Genomic DNA, 18,241 nt, shown 5'->3' on the forward strand with positions numbered 1-18,241 from the left:
GCAGTACTCAGAGATTCCTCTTGCATTGCCAGAGGTACCATATATGGTGCCAAAGATCAAACTAGGGTTGGATGTTTGCAAGGAAACAGCTTTACACAGTGTTTGTTTTCTTGCAAACATCCAACCATTAAGTTTTAAAAAAATAGCATGACAAATAATGATAGAAAAGTAATAAACAAAAAAACCAGTGTCAATCATAATAGTACCAGAGAAACTCAAATACTTTAGAGTCAACTTAACTAAAAATGTGAAGGACCTATACAAAGAAAACTACAAAAAAACTTTTTCAAGAAATAAAAAAGAACACATGAAAATGAAGTCATATAACATGTTCATAGATTGAAAATATTAACATCATTAAAATGACAATACTTCCCCAAAGCATTTAACAGATTTAATATAATCTCTCTAAGGATATCCATGGCATTCTTCAGAGAAGTGGATTAAATACTCTTGAAAATCACTCAGAACAATAAATGCCCATGAATAGCTAAAAAAACACATTAGGAAACAGAAAATGGGAGGCATCTCTTTCCCCAATTTTAAGTTGTACTACAAAGCAACTGTCATTAAAACAGCAGGATAGAGGAATAAAGAATAACTTTCAGATCAATGGAATAGAGAACTATTCAGACAAAATGACACCCAGACATGCAGTCAATTAAACTTTGAAGGACAAAAGTTTAAATTTTTAAAAGGACAAAAAAAAAAAAAACACAAAATAAAGCAAGAAAAGCCTCTTCAACAAGTCATGTTGGGACAACTTGTCAGCCATGTGCAATAAAGCAAACTCAGACGTTGATCTTAAACCATGCACAAAAGCCAAATCAAAATGGAGTAGATATTAATATCAGAGCTGAAACTATAAGGCATATAGAAGAAAATGTAGACAAAATACTCCATGACATTGAGACTAAACATATTTTCAAGGAGGAAATACAATTGTCTAAACAAGTAGAATTAGAGAAAAAAAATGGCTCTACATTAAACTGAGAAGCTTCTGCATTTCAAAGGAAACAGTGACTAGGATATAAAGGCCACCCATGAAAGATAAAATTATATTCACCTATCAGATAAGGGCTAATATCTGACATGCAAAGTTCTTAAGACCTTAACAAGAAAAAACAAACATCTAACCCCATCAAAAAAAAATAAGGAGAAGAAATGAAAATACATCTATAAAAAATAAATTCATATGGCAAAAAGGACATGCAAAAATGCTCCACAACACTAATCATCAGGGAAATGAAAATCAAAACAACTATGAGATATAATCCCATACCACAGAGACTGGCACATATCACAAATAACAAGAACAACCAGTGCTGGCATGAATGCAGAGAGAAAGAGTCTCTCATTTACTGCTGGTGGGAATGTCATCTAGTCAAATTTTTTGGAAAACAATATGGATTTTTCTCAAAAAACTTGAAATCCATCTCCCATATTATCCAGCAATACCACTAACTAGTGATATACCCTAGGAATACAAAAAAGCAATATCAAAATGCCCACTGCTTTCCTATGTTCATAGCAGCACTATTTATGATAACCAAAATCTGGAAACAGCCCAGGTGTATGACAACAGATTAGTGGCTAAAGAAACTCTGTACATCTACACAATGGAATATAATACAACTGTTACAAAAATAAAGTCATGAATTTGCCTATACATGGGTGGACATGGAGACTATTATGCTAAATGAAATGAGTTAAAGGAAGAGAGACACAGAATAGCCTCACTCATCTGTGGGATATAAGAAAAAATAAAAGACAATATGGTAATAATACCCAGAGACAATAGAGATAAGGGCCCATAATATGAAGCTTAGTACTAAGCATGATGAGCAGTTAGAAAGATAAGCAAGATGACAACAACCATGACAATGATAGGGGAAGAGAAATAGAATGTTTGTCCCAAAGAGAAGTGCAGGAAGAAAGACAAGAGGGAAATTGATGTTGGGAAAATTGCACTGATAAAGAGCAGTATATATTCTATGACTGAAATCCAACGACCAAAATGTTTGTAGCCATGGTGCTTAAATATAGATATTATTTTACAGATAATATATTCAATGTAGTCATTACCTGTCTTATCATCTTTAACATATTGGGAAATTCTTAATCACTATAATCACTGTTAGTTTCAAATTTTCTAATTATCACAAAAGAGCACAAACTGTGTCTTTGACAAAAATATTATATTTTTATCATTAAAATATTATTGTTAAAATATAGCATGACTCACAGATAATAGAATTTTGAGAGAAAATTTTTCATTCAGGGTCACTAATAGTTTGAATAAGGAATATCATAACTTACTTTTCTGAAGATGCATTGCACTAAAATTCAGAGTGAATGTAGGAGGGTTGGGTTTCAGGATTAAAGGATTAAAATAGCAATTCTCTAAGCTTAGATTTGATGAAACATTTCAAGCATGTGAATTATTTGCCATTTTGGGATTCTCATCAAGAATTATAATTTTATTCTCTTTTTGTTTAAAAATAATATTAAAAATACAATTTAATTGCACATTGCATCTTTTCACCCATTGCCTTCATCATCAAAATTTATAGTGGACATTTAACAAAATATATTGTCTAATAAATATTACAATGAAACCCCAAATACAAATATGTTTGTAGTTATTCAGAAAATGTTAATTCTTACTCTTTGCTGTAAGTAATGCAAAATGGTACAGCAAGTTTTGAAAAAGAGCTTGGCATCTTTCTTATAAAGTTAAATACACACATGCAGTTTAAAAATTCTCTTTATCTTAAATGAAGATAACTACATCATAAGATTACAGAAGAATTTAATGTGATGTTTACAGCAGCTTTACTGATACTTTTCCCAGGTATAAAACTACATAAATGGCCTTTAACTGAATGACTAAACTAACAGTAGTATATCTACTGCTGATACAATTCAGCAATTTAAATGGAAGAACTACAGATATATTTATATGATGAAGTTCAAGGGAGATATTAAAAAAAAAGTCAGACTCAAAATTTTATTCTTTAATTCAGCTTGTATTACAGTATAGAAAGTCAAGTAAAAGATAAAAATAATTAGCATATATCAAAGACTGGTTGGGAAAAATTATCTACAAAGAGTCATACGGGTATTTGTAGAAATTATGTAAGGGGTCTTTCTATTAGTTGCTCTGACAGTTCTATGGCTGTACTTGTTGGAACTCAGAATTGCACTACACTGCGAAAGTGAACTCAATATACATATTATTAACAGACCGTAATGATTTGAGATTATCTACTAAGTGAGAAATAATTTATTGTCCATTTATAAAAATACAAAGCATTAAAATATTTGTCATATATGTATATGATCATAAATACTGCATTGTTCCTAGAGTTTCTGTATTCCTACTATAAATGTGTCTTATTTGCTCCTCAATTAATCTACAACTCTGTTGACTTCCCATTGCAATATGAACAAAATTTGAACTTCTGTTACTAGGTAGCATAATCAGATTACAGCTTCTTTTGATAGTTATGGGTGTACCTATTTAAGACCCTAGACCCACCCTTTTCTGGGAGGGGTCTTGGGAACCGGATAATAGGTGTAACTTTACCTGCGAGCCCCTCCCATTCCTGGGAGGGGTCTGGGAAATGTTAGATAAGGCGGAACCAAGGGAATTCGGGCCCTTTTGGCTCTTGGCCCTTTCTGCGCTGCTGGGCGCTCTGAGGAAGATGGCTGAAAGGAGTTTAAATGCAGGGCCAAGAATAACTAGTGCTTAAAAGGTTATGAAATAGGCCACACACATGTGGTGAATAGGGTATGAATAAAGTTAATGCTTCCTGAAGCCTGCCTGTGAGTGAGTTTTGATTAGCCGATCACCTGGGCCTGGAACCCGCCAGCTGGATGGGGGATGAAGCCACGTGGCTGGGGCCTAAGCACAAAGGCCTCCATCCATCGCCATCCAGCCCCATCGTTAGTTATTTAATTCAACAGATAGTTTTTCTTTTTTCTCTTTTTTTTTTCAGGCCACACCCGTTTGATGCTCAGGGGTTACTCCTGGCTTTGTGGGACCATATGGGACGCCGGGGGATTGAACCTCAGTCCTGATCCTTGGCTAGCGCTTGCAAGGCAGACACCTTACCTCTAGCGCCACCTGATAGTTTTTCTTTTTTTCTTTTTTTTTTTTTTTTGTTTTTTTGGGCCACACCCGGTAACGCTCAGGGGTTACTCCTGGCTATGCGCTCAGAAGCTGCTCCTGGCTTGGGGGACCATATGGGACACCAGGGGATCGAACCGCAGTCCGTCCAAGGCTAGCGCAGGCAAGGCAGGCACCTTACCTTTAGCGCCACCGCCCGGCCCCCTGATAGTTTTTCTTAACACTCCTTGTAATGAACTAGGATCTAACCACATTGATCATCTCTCACACAATCATCATTCTCACTTATTTTCCTCCACTCTATTTTAAATTATTTCTATTTAAAATAATTCATTTCTCCAAATATCCATTAAGACATCTCATTCTTCTTCTTATTATTATTTATTACTATTATTATTTTTGGTTTTGGGTCACACCTGGCAGTGCTCAGGGATTACTCCTGGCCCTACACTCAGAAATCGCTCCTGGCAGGCATCCTGGGATGCCAGGATTCGAACCACCGTCCTTCTGCATACAAGGCAAACACTCCATGCTATCTCTCCAGCCCCTCATTCTTATTACTGATTACATTCTACTCATGTCTTTAGAGAGGCCCATGAATAAAGAAGCAGCCACCACCTCTGTCCCAGTTGCTCCTTGTGTCTTCCCTCCATTCTTTTCCTACTTTAGTTATTATCTTTAAAGTCAAAATTTAAAAAGATCTTGATGTTAATATAATAATATCTACATTAAAATATTAATATTATATATGGAATACTTGTGGCCTTGCAAAACTTGTATTCTGGTGGCCATAGGTCTTGATCTGAGATTAGTGTCCTTATGTAAAGAAACACTCAATAGTTCTACACCCATTCCCCTTTCCTTCTCCTTTACTCTCTCTTTCCTCCCCTCTCTTCCTTTTTTGCTCTCTTTTGTCTTCTGCTACTCCCCATCCCACTTCTGCTTCTTTTCACCTAAATTGATGAAGAGTCAAATGAGGACAGAATGAAATATCTGCCTAGAAGTCAGGAAAAGAATTCTCTTTGGAAAATTAATAAACCAGAACTTAATCTTGACTTCCATCCCCTAAAACTGCGATAAGGTCTTTCTTTTTGTTTGTTTGTTTTTAATTAGAAAAATTTGTTTAGGAAGTCGGAGTGATAGCACAACAGTAAGGCATTTATTTGCCTTGTACAAGGCTCACCTGGGACTGACTTGGGTTCAATTCCTGGAATCCCATATGGTCCCCTGAATCTGCCAGGAGTAACTTCTGAGTGCAGAGCCAGGAGCAACGCCTGAGTACTGCCTGGTGTGGCCCATTTTATTTAGGTACTATTATTTACAAAGTTGTTTCAATAGAGTTTCAAGCTGGCCATGGGAAAAAAAAAAGAAATGGGGATGGGGTAAGAATTGGACAGGAAAATAAATTTCTATGATCTAAAATAATCTTTTTAGTAATATTTTGTTATAGTCATGATAAGGTGGCAAATACAATGTTTATCCATACTATTTATTTCTCTAAGATGTCAATTTAAAGAGTTGATTTCACATTAGCTGTGCCCAAAATAGACCCTGTGATATTATAGGTAGTTAAGAGCTTCAGATACATAATAAATAAAAGCAGAGCATCTGATAAAATATGTAGCAAATTATTGCAGAAAGTACTATAATGCCAGTAGTACAGAAATATAGATGGCCCCATGAATCAGTAAGAAGCTAAAAAATAAATGTGAGGAAAGGTCAACACTGTTATTATCTGTAAATATTCAATGGAAACACAATACCTACACTTTAAGCATGCAACGAAAGCTTTAGTTTTAGCAACTAAGCAAAATAAAAACAAAAAATAAACAAAGCCCAGTCCTTGGAGACAATGACATTGAAATGCCATATGCATGGAATCCTAGCACATTAACAGTATTTTAAATCTCCATTGAATACAATAATTGAAAACTAGAACTTTCTAGAAAAATTCGGCTTTTCTTTTTAAATTTTCCCTAAGGTTTTGACACATAGTTATTATGAGGAGGTGAACAACAAAACATATTTAGAACTCATAATGATACAAGTTGTCATTACCCATGGCTGCCCCATAAAGCGCAATCTTCATTCGCCATGTGGTGTTTTAACTTCCGCTAGAAACCCAGTTACAGCTTCTCAGACTGACAGAGAGAATCACACATCACATTTAGTGTAGCTGGTTTATTTTATGAAATGTACCATTTGGAGTATTAAAAATGAAAGCAATAAGGCTTGGATTGACAGGCAGTTTACAGGAGAAATCTGTGGGGAAAATAGAAAGCAGAAACATAAAGAAACCAAGCAAGTAAACTGATACTAACAAAGGGAACCCAAGGGGTGGGGGGATTTAATGCATTTTTGTTCTATCTTCTCTAATCCTATCCATCAAACAAGAACTTTATTTCACACTCCCTAGCAAGTTCCAATACTGCCACTTGTCAGTGAGACTTTCAGAACAGAAAATAAGCTGGGAAGAATACACTCAGAGCAGCAACTTGATCCCTTAATTCAGATCGTCTAAAGTAAGCTCTTCCTGAGTCAACACATAAACCAGATGAATTTACAGGAAGCCATTGCTTAACCAACATGAGGACTTGCTGTTGAATCTGAGACTTAGAAGTTTCCATCTAAAGAAAACACACTAAGCAGACTGCAAAAGTACAATATCAGTATCCAAGAATTTTGTTTTTACATCGTTCTTAAGTGTTATTTGTCAAAGATGTATAGCACTTTCACATGGAGCTAGAGAAATAGAATAGAGCTAAGGCTTGCTTTGTATACCATCAAATCCAGATTTGAGCCCTCACACGACCTATGGTCCCAGGCCCCAGGTATGGTCCCCTGAGTGCCTTTAAGAGTGATTTCTGAGCACACAGCACTAATGGGTTTGCCCAAAATCCCACAAATAAATAAATAAATCTATACAGATAAATCAAGTGCCATCATATGAAAAAACAATAAGCAGACAAGATTTTAAAAAAAATAGCAATCCAGATAGAAGGTGAGAACAGAGAGAACTGATTGTACTTTTAGTCATGAACACAAAAATAAAGTAATTTATTTTTTTATTTGATTTTATTTTTCTGCAACTGACACATTTTATCTGCCCCCCCATAAAAGTCATTAGAGAAGACTTAGGAATGGATTCCCTAACAAATTATTTTCTTAAATATAATTTACTAGCTGAAGAGAATTTTTTGCTAAAGTTAATAGAGCATAGAGTGCACAAGAAATATTATCTTTATATTTTCCCTGGAAATTTTCAACTAGAAGTGGTTTGCTCCCTGGATAGTTAAGATCAAGAGACTATTTGTTACAGAAATCTAGTGCGTGGAGATCTGAGATGCTGTTAAGTGTTTTATAACATACAAAATAACTTCCACATAGAAAATTTATCTGATCCAAATTAAAACTCATCTGATTGAGGCTTAAAAAATATATCTTAGAAAGATGCACTAGTTATTTTTGGACACATTTTATATAACACTGTAAAAAACAACAAAGTGTATAAAAATTAACTCATATATAACACAACATTTATAGTTTTAAAGTTATTGTTCTTAAAGAATGCAAGGAGTTCCTTGATTTTCTGATATTTAAAACAAGTGGCCTGCAAAAGTCAAAAAAAAAATGCAGGTGTAGGTCATTAATAGGACATGATTTTGCCTGCAGAAAAGTCATCTTGAGGGGATTTGGCTGTCAGTAGTAATATGGTAAAATCTTATTTCACTGACAATAAAAATAACATGAATATATCAATAACCTTAGGCTAGAGTATTTTTTTTTACTATAAAAACCCACACAAACTTCTATTTTTAGACTGAAATAAACAGTCTGGCTAGTTTTTTGTGTCCACAGGCAGTATCATTAGAGTCAGAATCATGAATGCTATCCTCAGGGTAACACTATAGCATAAGATTAATAACTTATTGGTCATTTTTATTGTAATACCAGCATATCCTTCCTATTCAATTCCTTTTCTAGTATAAAAAGATAAGGTTTCTGTATCACTTAATATCAAATGCCCATATAAAATAGCTGGCAAATTGATACTATAGAAAACATTTCTTTTACATCTCTTCCAAGAATGCATTTTATTCAAATAAAACAATCTGAAAGGCAGTTAGCTTGAAGTCCTTAGTGAAAAGGGCACACAAGAAAGATGAGATTTTGAATATGGGAAGGATTATTTCCCACCTCCCATATTCAGAGTTGAAAATGATGGAATTTTATATTGGGCTGCTAAAAATGCAATAGGGCAATAGTAATAACAAACTATAGAGCTGGGCAGAAAGCCTAAAAGAAAAATGAACTTTTTGATTCTTGGAGGTTAGCTTAGAGAGGAAAATTATTTTTTTATTTTTCTGTATTGACCTAGATACTTTTTCAATCTAACCATCAAATTCTTGGATAAATGTGAGATTTGGTTTGTTGTGAGGACGTACCTGACTGTGCTTATGGTTTATTTCTGGGTCTGTGTTCAGAGATCACTTCTGAAAATGCTCAAGGGACCATGTGCTATGCATGGATCAAGAAACCCAGCTTGCTGGGAATGCCGTCTAGTTCAATCTTTATGGAAAGCGATATGGAGATTCCTCCAAAAACTGGAAATCGAGCTCCCATACGATCCAGCTATACCACTCCTAAGAATATACCCTAGGAACACAAAAATACAATACAAAAATCCCTTCCTTGCACCTATATTCATTGCAGCACTATTTACCATAGCAAGACTCTGGAAACAACCAAGATACCCTCAAAAGATGAATGGCTAAAGAAACTGTGGTACATATACACAATGGAATATTATGCAGCTGTCAGGAGAGATGAAGTCATGAAATTTACCTATACATGGATGAATCTATTATGTTGAGTAAAATAAGTCAGAGAGAGAGAGAGAAATGCAGAATGGACTCACTCATCTATGGGTTTTAAGAAAAATGAAAGACATTCTTGCAATAATAATTTTCAGACACAAAAGAGAGAAGGGCTTGAATTTACAGCTCACCTCATGAAGCTCACTACAAAGAGTGATGAGTTTAGTTAGAGAAATAACTATATTTTGAACTACCCTAATAATGAGAATGTATGAGGGAAATAGTCATATGAACATGTAGTGTAAATAAAAAAATGACCAGACTGGAACACCAAACAGAATACATACCCAACCTATAACAAGCTGTAAGGCGGAGACCATTTGCAGTAGGATTCTGGGGGGTAAAGGAGGGAGATGTGGGAGACATGTGGGAACAAGAGTGGAGGGAGGATAACATTGGTGGTGGGAATGTCCTTCATTTATTGTCTCTATGTATCATAAATAATTCTGTGTAAATGAACTTTAGTCACAATAAAAAAAAAAAGAAAAAAAAAGCCTGTTTAGAGTACAGGCGGGGGTGGGGTGGGGAGGAGGGAGATTTGGGACATTGGTGATGGGAATGTCGCACTGGTGATAGTGGTGTTCTTTACATGACTGAAACCCAAGCACAATCATGTATGTAATCAAGGTGTTTAAATTATACATATATCTATCTATCTATCTATCTATCTATCTATCTATCTATCTATCTAAAGAAATCCAGCTTATTTACATGCAAGCCAAGAGCTTTACTATATATTCAGCCCCTGAATTCCACCCCCAATTTATTTATTAGTCTTTTTTTTTTATTTTGTTTTGGGTCAAACCCGGCAGTGCTCAGGGTTTACTCCTGGCTCTGTGTTCAGAAATCACTCCTGGCAAGCTCAGTGGACCATATGGGATCTCGGGGATTATACCAAGAGCAAGTTTTGAGTTATGGTAGTTTCGGGTGAATAAGGAGAGAGAATGTAGAAATAGGCAGCAGGTAATGTTTTAGGCAGCAGAATGGTAAAGGGAAGGAGAGATGACTTTTTAAAAGGTCAGAGCTCATGTATAGACTGTACTATTATTGGCAAATCCAAATATCACTGGAGAATCAAAAAGGAAAAAAATCTAGAAACATTTGAGATTAGAATTTATATTTAATAGGCTTAATTACAATAAAATATTAGAAAAAACATGAAGAGAAAAAAAGTTGTTTCCTATGAGAAAGCTAACAAGCATTGGCCAATATAAACAATCCTTTTGGACATAGGATCATTTTGCCTTGTGGTTTTATACATGGGAAAGCTAGGAAAAACTACAAATTTGAAGCAATATTCAGCGTGCAGGAATGTATTGGGAGAGCAACTGTTTGATGAAATAAATTTCTCTTTGACACACAGAGAAATAAAATCAAGAAATTATTGGAACATTCTTAACAATCTAACTAATACTAGCTTTACAGAAACACATTCACATCTCTCAAGAAGACAAACCAGTCTCACAAGTGTTCATATCATTCAAAAAATAAAATGTTGGGTTTAGAGAGATAGCATGGAGGTCGAGCGTTTGCCTTGCATGTAGAAGAACAGTGTTTTAATCTTGGCATCCCAGATGGTCCCTACAGCCTGCCAGGAGCAATTTCTGAGTGTTGAGTCAGGAAGAACCCCTGAGCGCTGCAGGTTGTGACCCAAAGCCCAAAAAATAAAATAAAATAAAATGTTACATTGCTAATAAGGGACATAAATGAAGTCATATAACAAAAAGATGATTTCATCATTGTTAATCTGCTTTAATATGACACTACCCAAAATTTAATTTCAGTTGCACAGGATTGAAGTTTTATTTTTTCTTCCACTTTGCAAATAATCAGGGCAATTATTGGAAAAGTGTAACTTAGAAAAGATACTCAGATGTTTACATTATGTATTGGAGATATAGCTAAAATGTGGATTAAGAAGACACAATCATTTCACTCCAATCCAGGCTTACATGACTATTAGGTCTCCGAATTCTTAGACGTAGAACCTTAGGCAATATGGTAATATCATTTATAGAAAAAAACGTGCTGAATCTAGTTAGTGATATAAAGATAATAATTAAATTATCTCTATTTCATTTGTAGTTCCTTTATGTATGTGTTATTAATTGCATTTACAAACATTCTAAATACAGTTGACTCTGAAACCATGTATCATAAAATAACAATAACTTCATTTCTTACATAGTATATGTTAAATAAACACCATTTCCTTCTGTTAGAATATTTTATTTCTGACACTCTTATATAAGAATATTTATTTTTCACTTCTTGAGTAAACATTTCTTTCATCGTAGTAATACAATAGGATATTAAAGGACTTTTTTCTTCATATCATTGCTATTTAGAGCCCCTTAAGTATGTATTGCCTTTTAGGCAAAAAGTAAATGCTTATTAGATGATGCTTAATTTCCCCTTCTAGAAGGAGGTTTCCATCAACCAGGGATAAATGACTAGAATCCTGCTGTAGCCTAAAAGCTACATTTAATCTTTTATATAGAGATAAATGAGCTTCTTTAGGGCAAAGGGTTTGCATCTTACATTATTTTTCAAATATATGAAATACAACACTATACTTGGCAAACTGTATGTTTAATGATGACTGAATAAATCACTGCCTAAATGAATAAGAATTCACATGAGAATAACAGATTGTATTACTATTCAAAATCTTTTAATAAATTTTTCTTTTTCTTTTTTTCTTTTTCTTTGTTTCTTTTTTCTTTTTTTTTTTTTTTTTGGTCAACCAAGCAGGGGTTATTCCTGGCTCCATGCTCAGAAATTGCTCCTGGCAGGCAGGGGGGACCATCTGGGACACCGTGATTCAAACCGATGACCTTCTGCATGAAAGGCAAACGCCTTACCTCCCAGTGGTCCTCAAACTATGGCCTGCGGGCCACATATTGTATTTGTATCTGTTTTGTTTCTTCATTGCAAAATAAGATATATGCAGTGTGCATAAGAATTCGTTCATAAGTTTTGTTTTTACTAGTCAGACCCTCCAATGGTCTGAGGGACAGTGAACTGGCCCCCTGTTTAAAAAGTTTGAGGACCCCTGCTCCATGCTATCTCTCCGGCCCCAATAAATTTTTCTTAAGGCATCTGACTAGATATAAAATGGAGTTTAAGTCCTTTAATTCCAAATTTAATTTTATCTTAAATGATACCTTTATACTGAGTGACAAAATTAGTAATTCTTTTAGTGATTCTTTAAAAGACAACTTTTAGAGATGCAGAGAATTTCAAAGAAAAAAAGTCTGTTAAAATAAAAATAATCAACCAACCAGAGAATAATTAGTATCAACTACAGTAAAACTTAAAGAAAGAACAAATACTGTTTGATTTTGGGACACACCAGCAGAGCTTAGAAGTGACCCCTGGCTCTGTGTCAGCCACGGGTAAAATAAAGTGCTTTACAAGCTGTGCTATCTCTCCAGCCCCAAATGACAAATTTTGTAAAGAGGTAAAATTTAAGCAACATTATTAAGAATTACAATTTATTGGCTAGGCTAGCCTATACAATTTCAATCCTGTTTTACAGAGAAGAAATTTTAGGCTATTGGATTTGTTCTACGACACTACAAATTTCAGATGCTTATTAAAATGAAGAAAAATTATATAACCATGTTAGGAATGACTTCTATTCCTTCCATCTCCTGAGAACCAGAAACAAAGAGTAAAGGCATCATTATACAAAAATGAACTGGAAAGCACTAAAATTAATCAAAACAGAATTCCACTACTGTGGTTATCAGATAATAACACTTAGATTCTAGAGGCATATAGCTACTTTTCATTGTAACTTCATCCTTATAGTAATCTCCCTCTCTCACTCAAACAGAATAAATTTAATAGAGAAGGAGGAAAGGAAAGCTGAGTGGGAAGAAAGTGAAGAGAATAAGAAAAAAATAAGAGAAAGGGAGAACAACAGAGAGGAATAGGTGAAGAGGAAGGAGAAAGAGGGAATTAAGAATGGAGAGAAAAAGAAAAACTGAATGTGGAAAGAGGTGAGAATAATAACATAGGATATGCTCTCTATAGAAAAGCACTCAGGAAAAATAGAAAGATGGTGAAGTAATATTCAGTTTGATATTTTAATTAGTGTATTTAAAAGAATGATAACATGATTTGTACCATTTTCTCTCATTGGAATTTTAGTGCTCAAAGATATTTTATCATTAAGTTCTGAGAAAATATGGTCTACTTACCCATTCTGAATGGCAGCACTGGGGTCATAGGTGAGAGCCATGCCAGCCTGCAGATGAGGTGAAAGGGAAAAAGAGGTCTTAACTTTTTTATTGTGATGCCCCAAACATTCAGACAGTCCACAAAGTTGTATCCTTGCTTTCAAGACTTAAGTTCACTTTATCATTTGTATTTCTCTCCCTCTACTGCCAAGACTGGCATTCTTATTATCTGCACACTATGATCCACCAGTGAATTAGAGAGTTTATTTTATATATTCTGGCAAACCATGGGACAATGCAGCTTGGATTATTTTCATTTTTACTTCATAAACCATCTAACCTTACCTGCTGTCTAATCCCCTATCCTTCTAATTCCTCACTCTTGCCAAAGGACCTACATTCATGACACGACAAAAATAAAAGTAAAAATAAATTTTGTAGTCGGGTTTACAAAACCTACTGAAATTGTAGTTGACCTTTTGGAATAAAGTATTCAAAAATTCATTTAAGTAGATTGTATGCCTGAAGGGTCTTACATCATGAGGCTAAGAACACTTACTCATTAATATGTCACAGAAGTCAAATAGAGTAGAAAGCGAGATCCTTACCAAACTAGAAATTCTAGACTTGTGACAAAGAAACAGGAGGTTTACGTTCATTCAAATGCTAAAACCCCATTTGATCAACTCCATTCTGTAAAAGGCAGTATTCTCCAAAAAAATGCATAAACTTCAGGATTTTGTATTGCCAAACTAACTCCTCCCTTCAAAACATCATCATATTTGGTCCTCACAACCACCCTTAGGGAAATATGTTTCTCCACTTTTTAGATAAAGAGATTGCAAAGTGGTGAAGTCAAGTGACTTGCTTAAGGTCACACATTGGATGCCAGAGCCATATTTCAATCCGTCTTCTAACATGGACTCCCTGTCACTGCTCTGCTATGACTCTGATTATGAGTAAGCAAGTTTCTCGGGCTTGTCTAGGATTACTACCCTCTGCTTTAGCCAACCAGTCTGGTTAAGAAAAAAAACAGAATGTATGACAAAATTTAATAATGACACATTATCTGTAGGTGTGCTTTTTTTTCTTCTATAATATTTCAATGTGAATGAGACTAGTGTTTATCTATTGGATTTAAGAAAGCACCTTAAGAAAGAGTTATGTAAGATGTAACTGCTGGGATAATGAAGGTTGCACAGTCTCCATGTACATATCTCGTTTACCTAAAATTATTTCAAAATTAAAATTTAGAAAATAAAAGTGAGCTACTTAAGAGTCTTTTGTAGTAGAATAAAAGCTATTCAGAATTTTAAAGAAAAGATATAAAGAGCTTTGTTATATATGCTTTCCATCATAGATAAAGGAATTTTTCCAGTTACGTTGGTTACATTCTTTAGATTTAACACATTAATGGAAAAAGAATTATCAGGCTTTTTACCCTAAAGCCCAAAGTCCAGTTTGGCTTTCCATATTCAATCTTAGATTGTATTATTTTTCCTAAGTTATCATTTTCCTAAGTTATCATTTACAACTTGTTGCAAGGAACAGATGTTTAGAGCAATATATGAATATTAGTTTTAGGGATCATACATTAGTGAAGAGGAGTTTGAAAACAAAGTGAGGTGACTATCAACAATTTATACAGAAGGACTAAAAACATATGGTCAAAGATAACTTCATATCTTACTTATTACAGAAATAAATAAATAATAACAGTAAGCTGGGGACTAGGACAAGGCAGATTTTTGGTTCAGACATTAGGAGAGTCAAGATAGTGTTGTCAAAAAAGGCAGAGGTCATAGGTCTAAATACTTTCAGGAAACAGGGTCTTTGTGAATGTCTGAAGCAGTTTACCCACGACTTCACAGTTCAGGGAGGTTCTTAATGAAAGTCTTAGAAATTAGAATATTAAGAAAGGGGAACTAAAAGCAATAATTTGGAATGGGATTGATCATTGAGATCCACTAATTTATCTTTAATTTATTTCAGATGCTATGGCAGAGGCAAGGTACACAAAACTAGAACTTTATATTCACATATTTATGGAATTATCAATAGAAGCTATAGGTACCAACTCAAGCTAAGTTTATCAACATGTACAGCCTCTCTGTTGAACACATATTTGATAAACAGACAGTTTAAGTTGAACTCTTTTTCCATCTTAATCCTCCATACATCTTTCAGATGCCAGAAAAGAACTGAAAAGATAGAAATATAATTTAGTAGAGAGTAAATATATTTTGAACTGAACTCAAATCCTTGTTCTGTCATTTTTTAGCACTGTGATCTTGGGCAAAATATTTAACCCATTTTTGCTTCAATCTCCTCAACTGTTATGGTATAGTAATACCTATTTCAACTGATTGTTTTAAAATGGATTACATTTGTAAAGCACCCAGCTCGGTGCCTGGAGACAAGATACTACATAAAATTAGAATGCAAAGCAATACGTACTATGTGTGTTCTATGAGTAGTGTGAACAAAGCGAAGAGGAGAAAGGCAAGGGTCCTTCGGAAGGAGTGAGAAGGAGGTAATAGCTGAAAAATGAACTCTAATGGTGAAAATGAATAGTGAAGGCCTGTGCAGGTATAATAAATGTCATGAAAAGATGAATAAATATAAAGGGCAAGGTGTTGTGTTCCACTTGCAGTAGCACATTAAAAGGGAGCAGTGAAATAAAACTAGGAGGAACATCTTAATTACTTAGATCCTCTTAGGAAGCCAGTGAACAAGTTTTTAGAAATCAGAGAGGGATTGAGCAGAAAGAATAAACATGAGTCCCCTGAAATACAGAGGGCAAATCAATCCAAAGCAATGAGCAACTGGAATAGGCACTTAGGAAAAGGGAGGGGAGAAAAATCTACAGTGAGATTGTCACTGCAAAGTATAGGGAATGAAAATAAGTTACACCTACTTATGTTTTGCCAAGAAGGACTTTGGAGTACCTTTGGCAAAAGGAGACAATAGTAGATAGTGTCAGGTCACATGCTTTTGGAATACTTTGGGTAATACAACAAGATATGGGTTAAACAAATGATTTTTGAAATTAACCCAGTGGCTGAGTATAAAGCACAATAACTAATGCTTGACTGCACCTGGTTTTCATTTCATGTATAACAGATTGTTGAGTTATTATTCTAATATGGTAATAATGCAGATTTTGCATTCAATTTCCTTTTGTTTCTTTTCACAAAGGTAAGAGAAAATTGATTTTACTGCTCTGTCTAGCCACCTTTACACAAAGTAGAACCATGAAATGATCATTATGAAATTATGAAATTGTATGGCATGTTTACAAACTCCAGAGTCACAGAGAAAAGCAAAATAACTTGGAACAAAAGGCATATATCATACCTCATATATAGAAAAGTGATATTTAATTCTGTCACTCTTTTTAAAAAGTCTAATGGGATTCACAAATACTATGCATTTTTCAAGTCTACATTGTGTACTGAAGGCATTTATAATTTATTTAAAACAAAAGGAGACACATTTTTGCCAATTTTCAGCAGCAGTTAAATTATAACTTGGAATTTCAACCATAAATAGGTATTTCTAATTCTTCTAGACAAAGTGAATACTATAAAAGATCATTATTTTAGAAATAAATTTAAAGGGGTTATTGAGATACCACAGTTATTTATTCTCAACATAAAAGGCGTTCATTGGAATCCATCAATTTGACTTTAGCAGGTATTTAATATTTGGAGCTTCAACTAATTAATAGATCAACTGATAAAATGAACTATGAGATTATTGCTTAAAGTTCACATATTAAGCACTACCCCATTCAGAAAGTTATTTCTTTTTAGAAAGCAATGCTTAGTTTTATTTTGGATCAAGGACTGCTGGCTAAAACAAAGTCAGTCAAAAGAAAGGATGTTCTGATTTTGGGGGGGGGTACTCATAAATAGAACAAAGGACTGAGCACAAGCTTTGCAAGCTTAAGACATGAGATTAATCCAGTTGGTATCTTGGTTCTTTAAGCACCACTGGTAAGATTCTTAAGAAAAATAAAACTGGTTGAATAAAATACTTTTAACATTTTTTTTTTACTTTGTAAGTGAAAGAGAAATAAATGAATTTAGTAAAGCTTAGAGGACACTGGAAGTTCTTGGAAAATCGCACTAGTAGTTTAGCCTACCACTTATTTTGTATATTCTGTTCTGAGACATGAGGAATAAAATTAGAAATTACAAAAGATCTTTGCAAGGAGGATTTTTAACTCTTACAGTCAAATATAAAGCCACACCCTAATAAAAATAGTAATCATTGCATATTTTAGTTAATATTGTATACTACCACAGAGTAATTTAGAGAGCTGAAGTAAAAATGGGCATATATTTTTCTGGATGCCATTTTTAAAGAGTTTATTTCTTGCTACTAATTCTTTAAATACTTGCAATTATTAGGGGCTATCGCTAAAAATCCATAGGTAAAATATAATAATTTACAGATACTATTGATAAGTGTTTAAGTATCATATCTATTATCAATGTTTTAGAAGTTGCCATGTGCTAAGACAACATCTAAGTTAACTCTTAATTATTAACATTTTTAACAAAGCATTATTTGGAAAATGTACAATGTTATAAAATTATGTGTGATAAATATCAACAAATTAAATTTAAATATCTCTGAAGAGAAATAAAAATAATTTCAATTATGTCAAATGTTCTAGTAATATAACTATCAAGTATTTTTTGTTTATCTAATCTTTGAAGTTATAAGCTATTAAGAATGACTGTAACGATGGGGAAAACCTTTTATTTATTTTCTTTTCAGACTTTTGAGGGTCCTTTACTCTAAAGTTTGCTTTCTAATTACTAGTAGGCACATGTTATGAATATAGAGATATCTGATTAACTTGCTAGGAAATTAAATTTGCAAATGCCGCCACACTTTAATTGTTCTTTTCAAGATCAAATTCATAGGCTCAAGGTTTAAAAACAATTCAAAGAATCTAGCATCATCATTATTATGTATGTATATTATTATATATATATATATTATTTTCTTAGATATTACTTATCGAAAAACAT

General features: G+C 33.9%; 1 protein-coding gene across 3 annotated transcripts in view; it reads right to left on the reverse strand.

The window, feature by feature from the left end:
- Nucleotides 1-18,241, reverse strand: part of RBMS3 (RNA binding motif single stranded interacting protein 3) — an 835,235-nt gene that overhangs the window by 131,598 nt on the left and 685,396 nt on the right. For all 3 annotated transcript variants that reach the window (XM_049766066.1, XM_049766067.1, XM_049766065.1), the window contains exon 8: nucleotides 13,218-13,264. In XM_049766066.1, the coding sequence (XP_049622023.1) occupies nucleotides 13,218-13,264 (47 nt within the window). The remainder of the gene's footprint in view (nucleotides 1-13,217; nucleotides 13,265-18,241) is intronic.

The sequence above is a fragment of the Suncus etruscus genome, chromosome 20, assembly GCF_024139225.1.
Source record: "Suncus etruscus isolate mSunEtr1 chromosome 20, mSunEtr1.pri.cur, whole genome shotgun sequence".
NCBI classification, from domain to species: Eukaryota; Metazoa; Chordata; class Mammalia; order Eulipotyphla; family Soricidae; genus Suncus; species Suncus etruscus.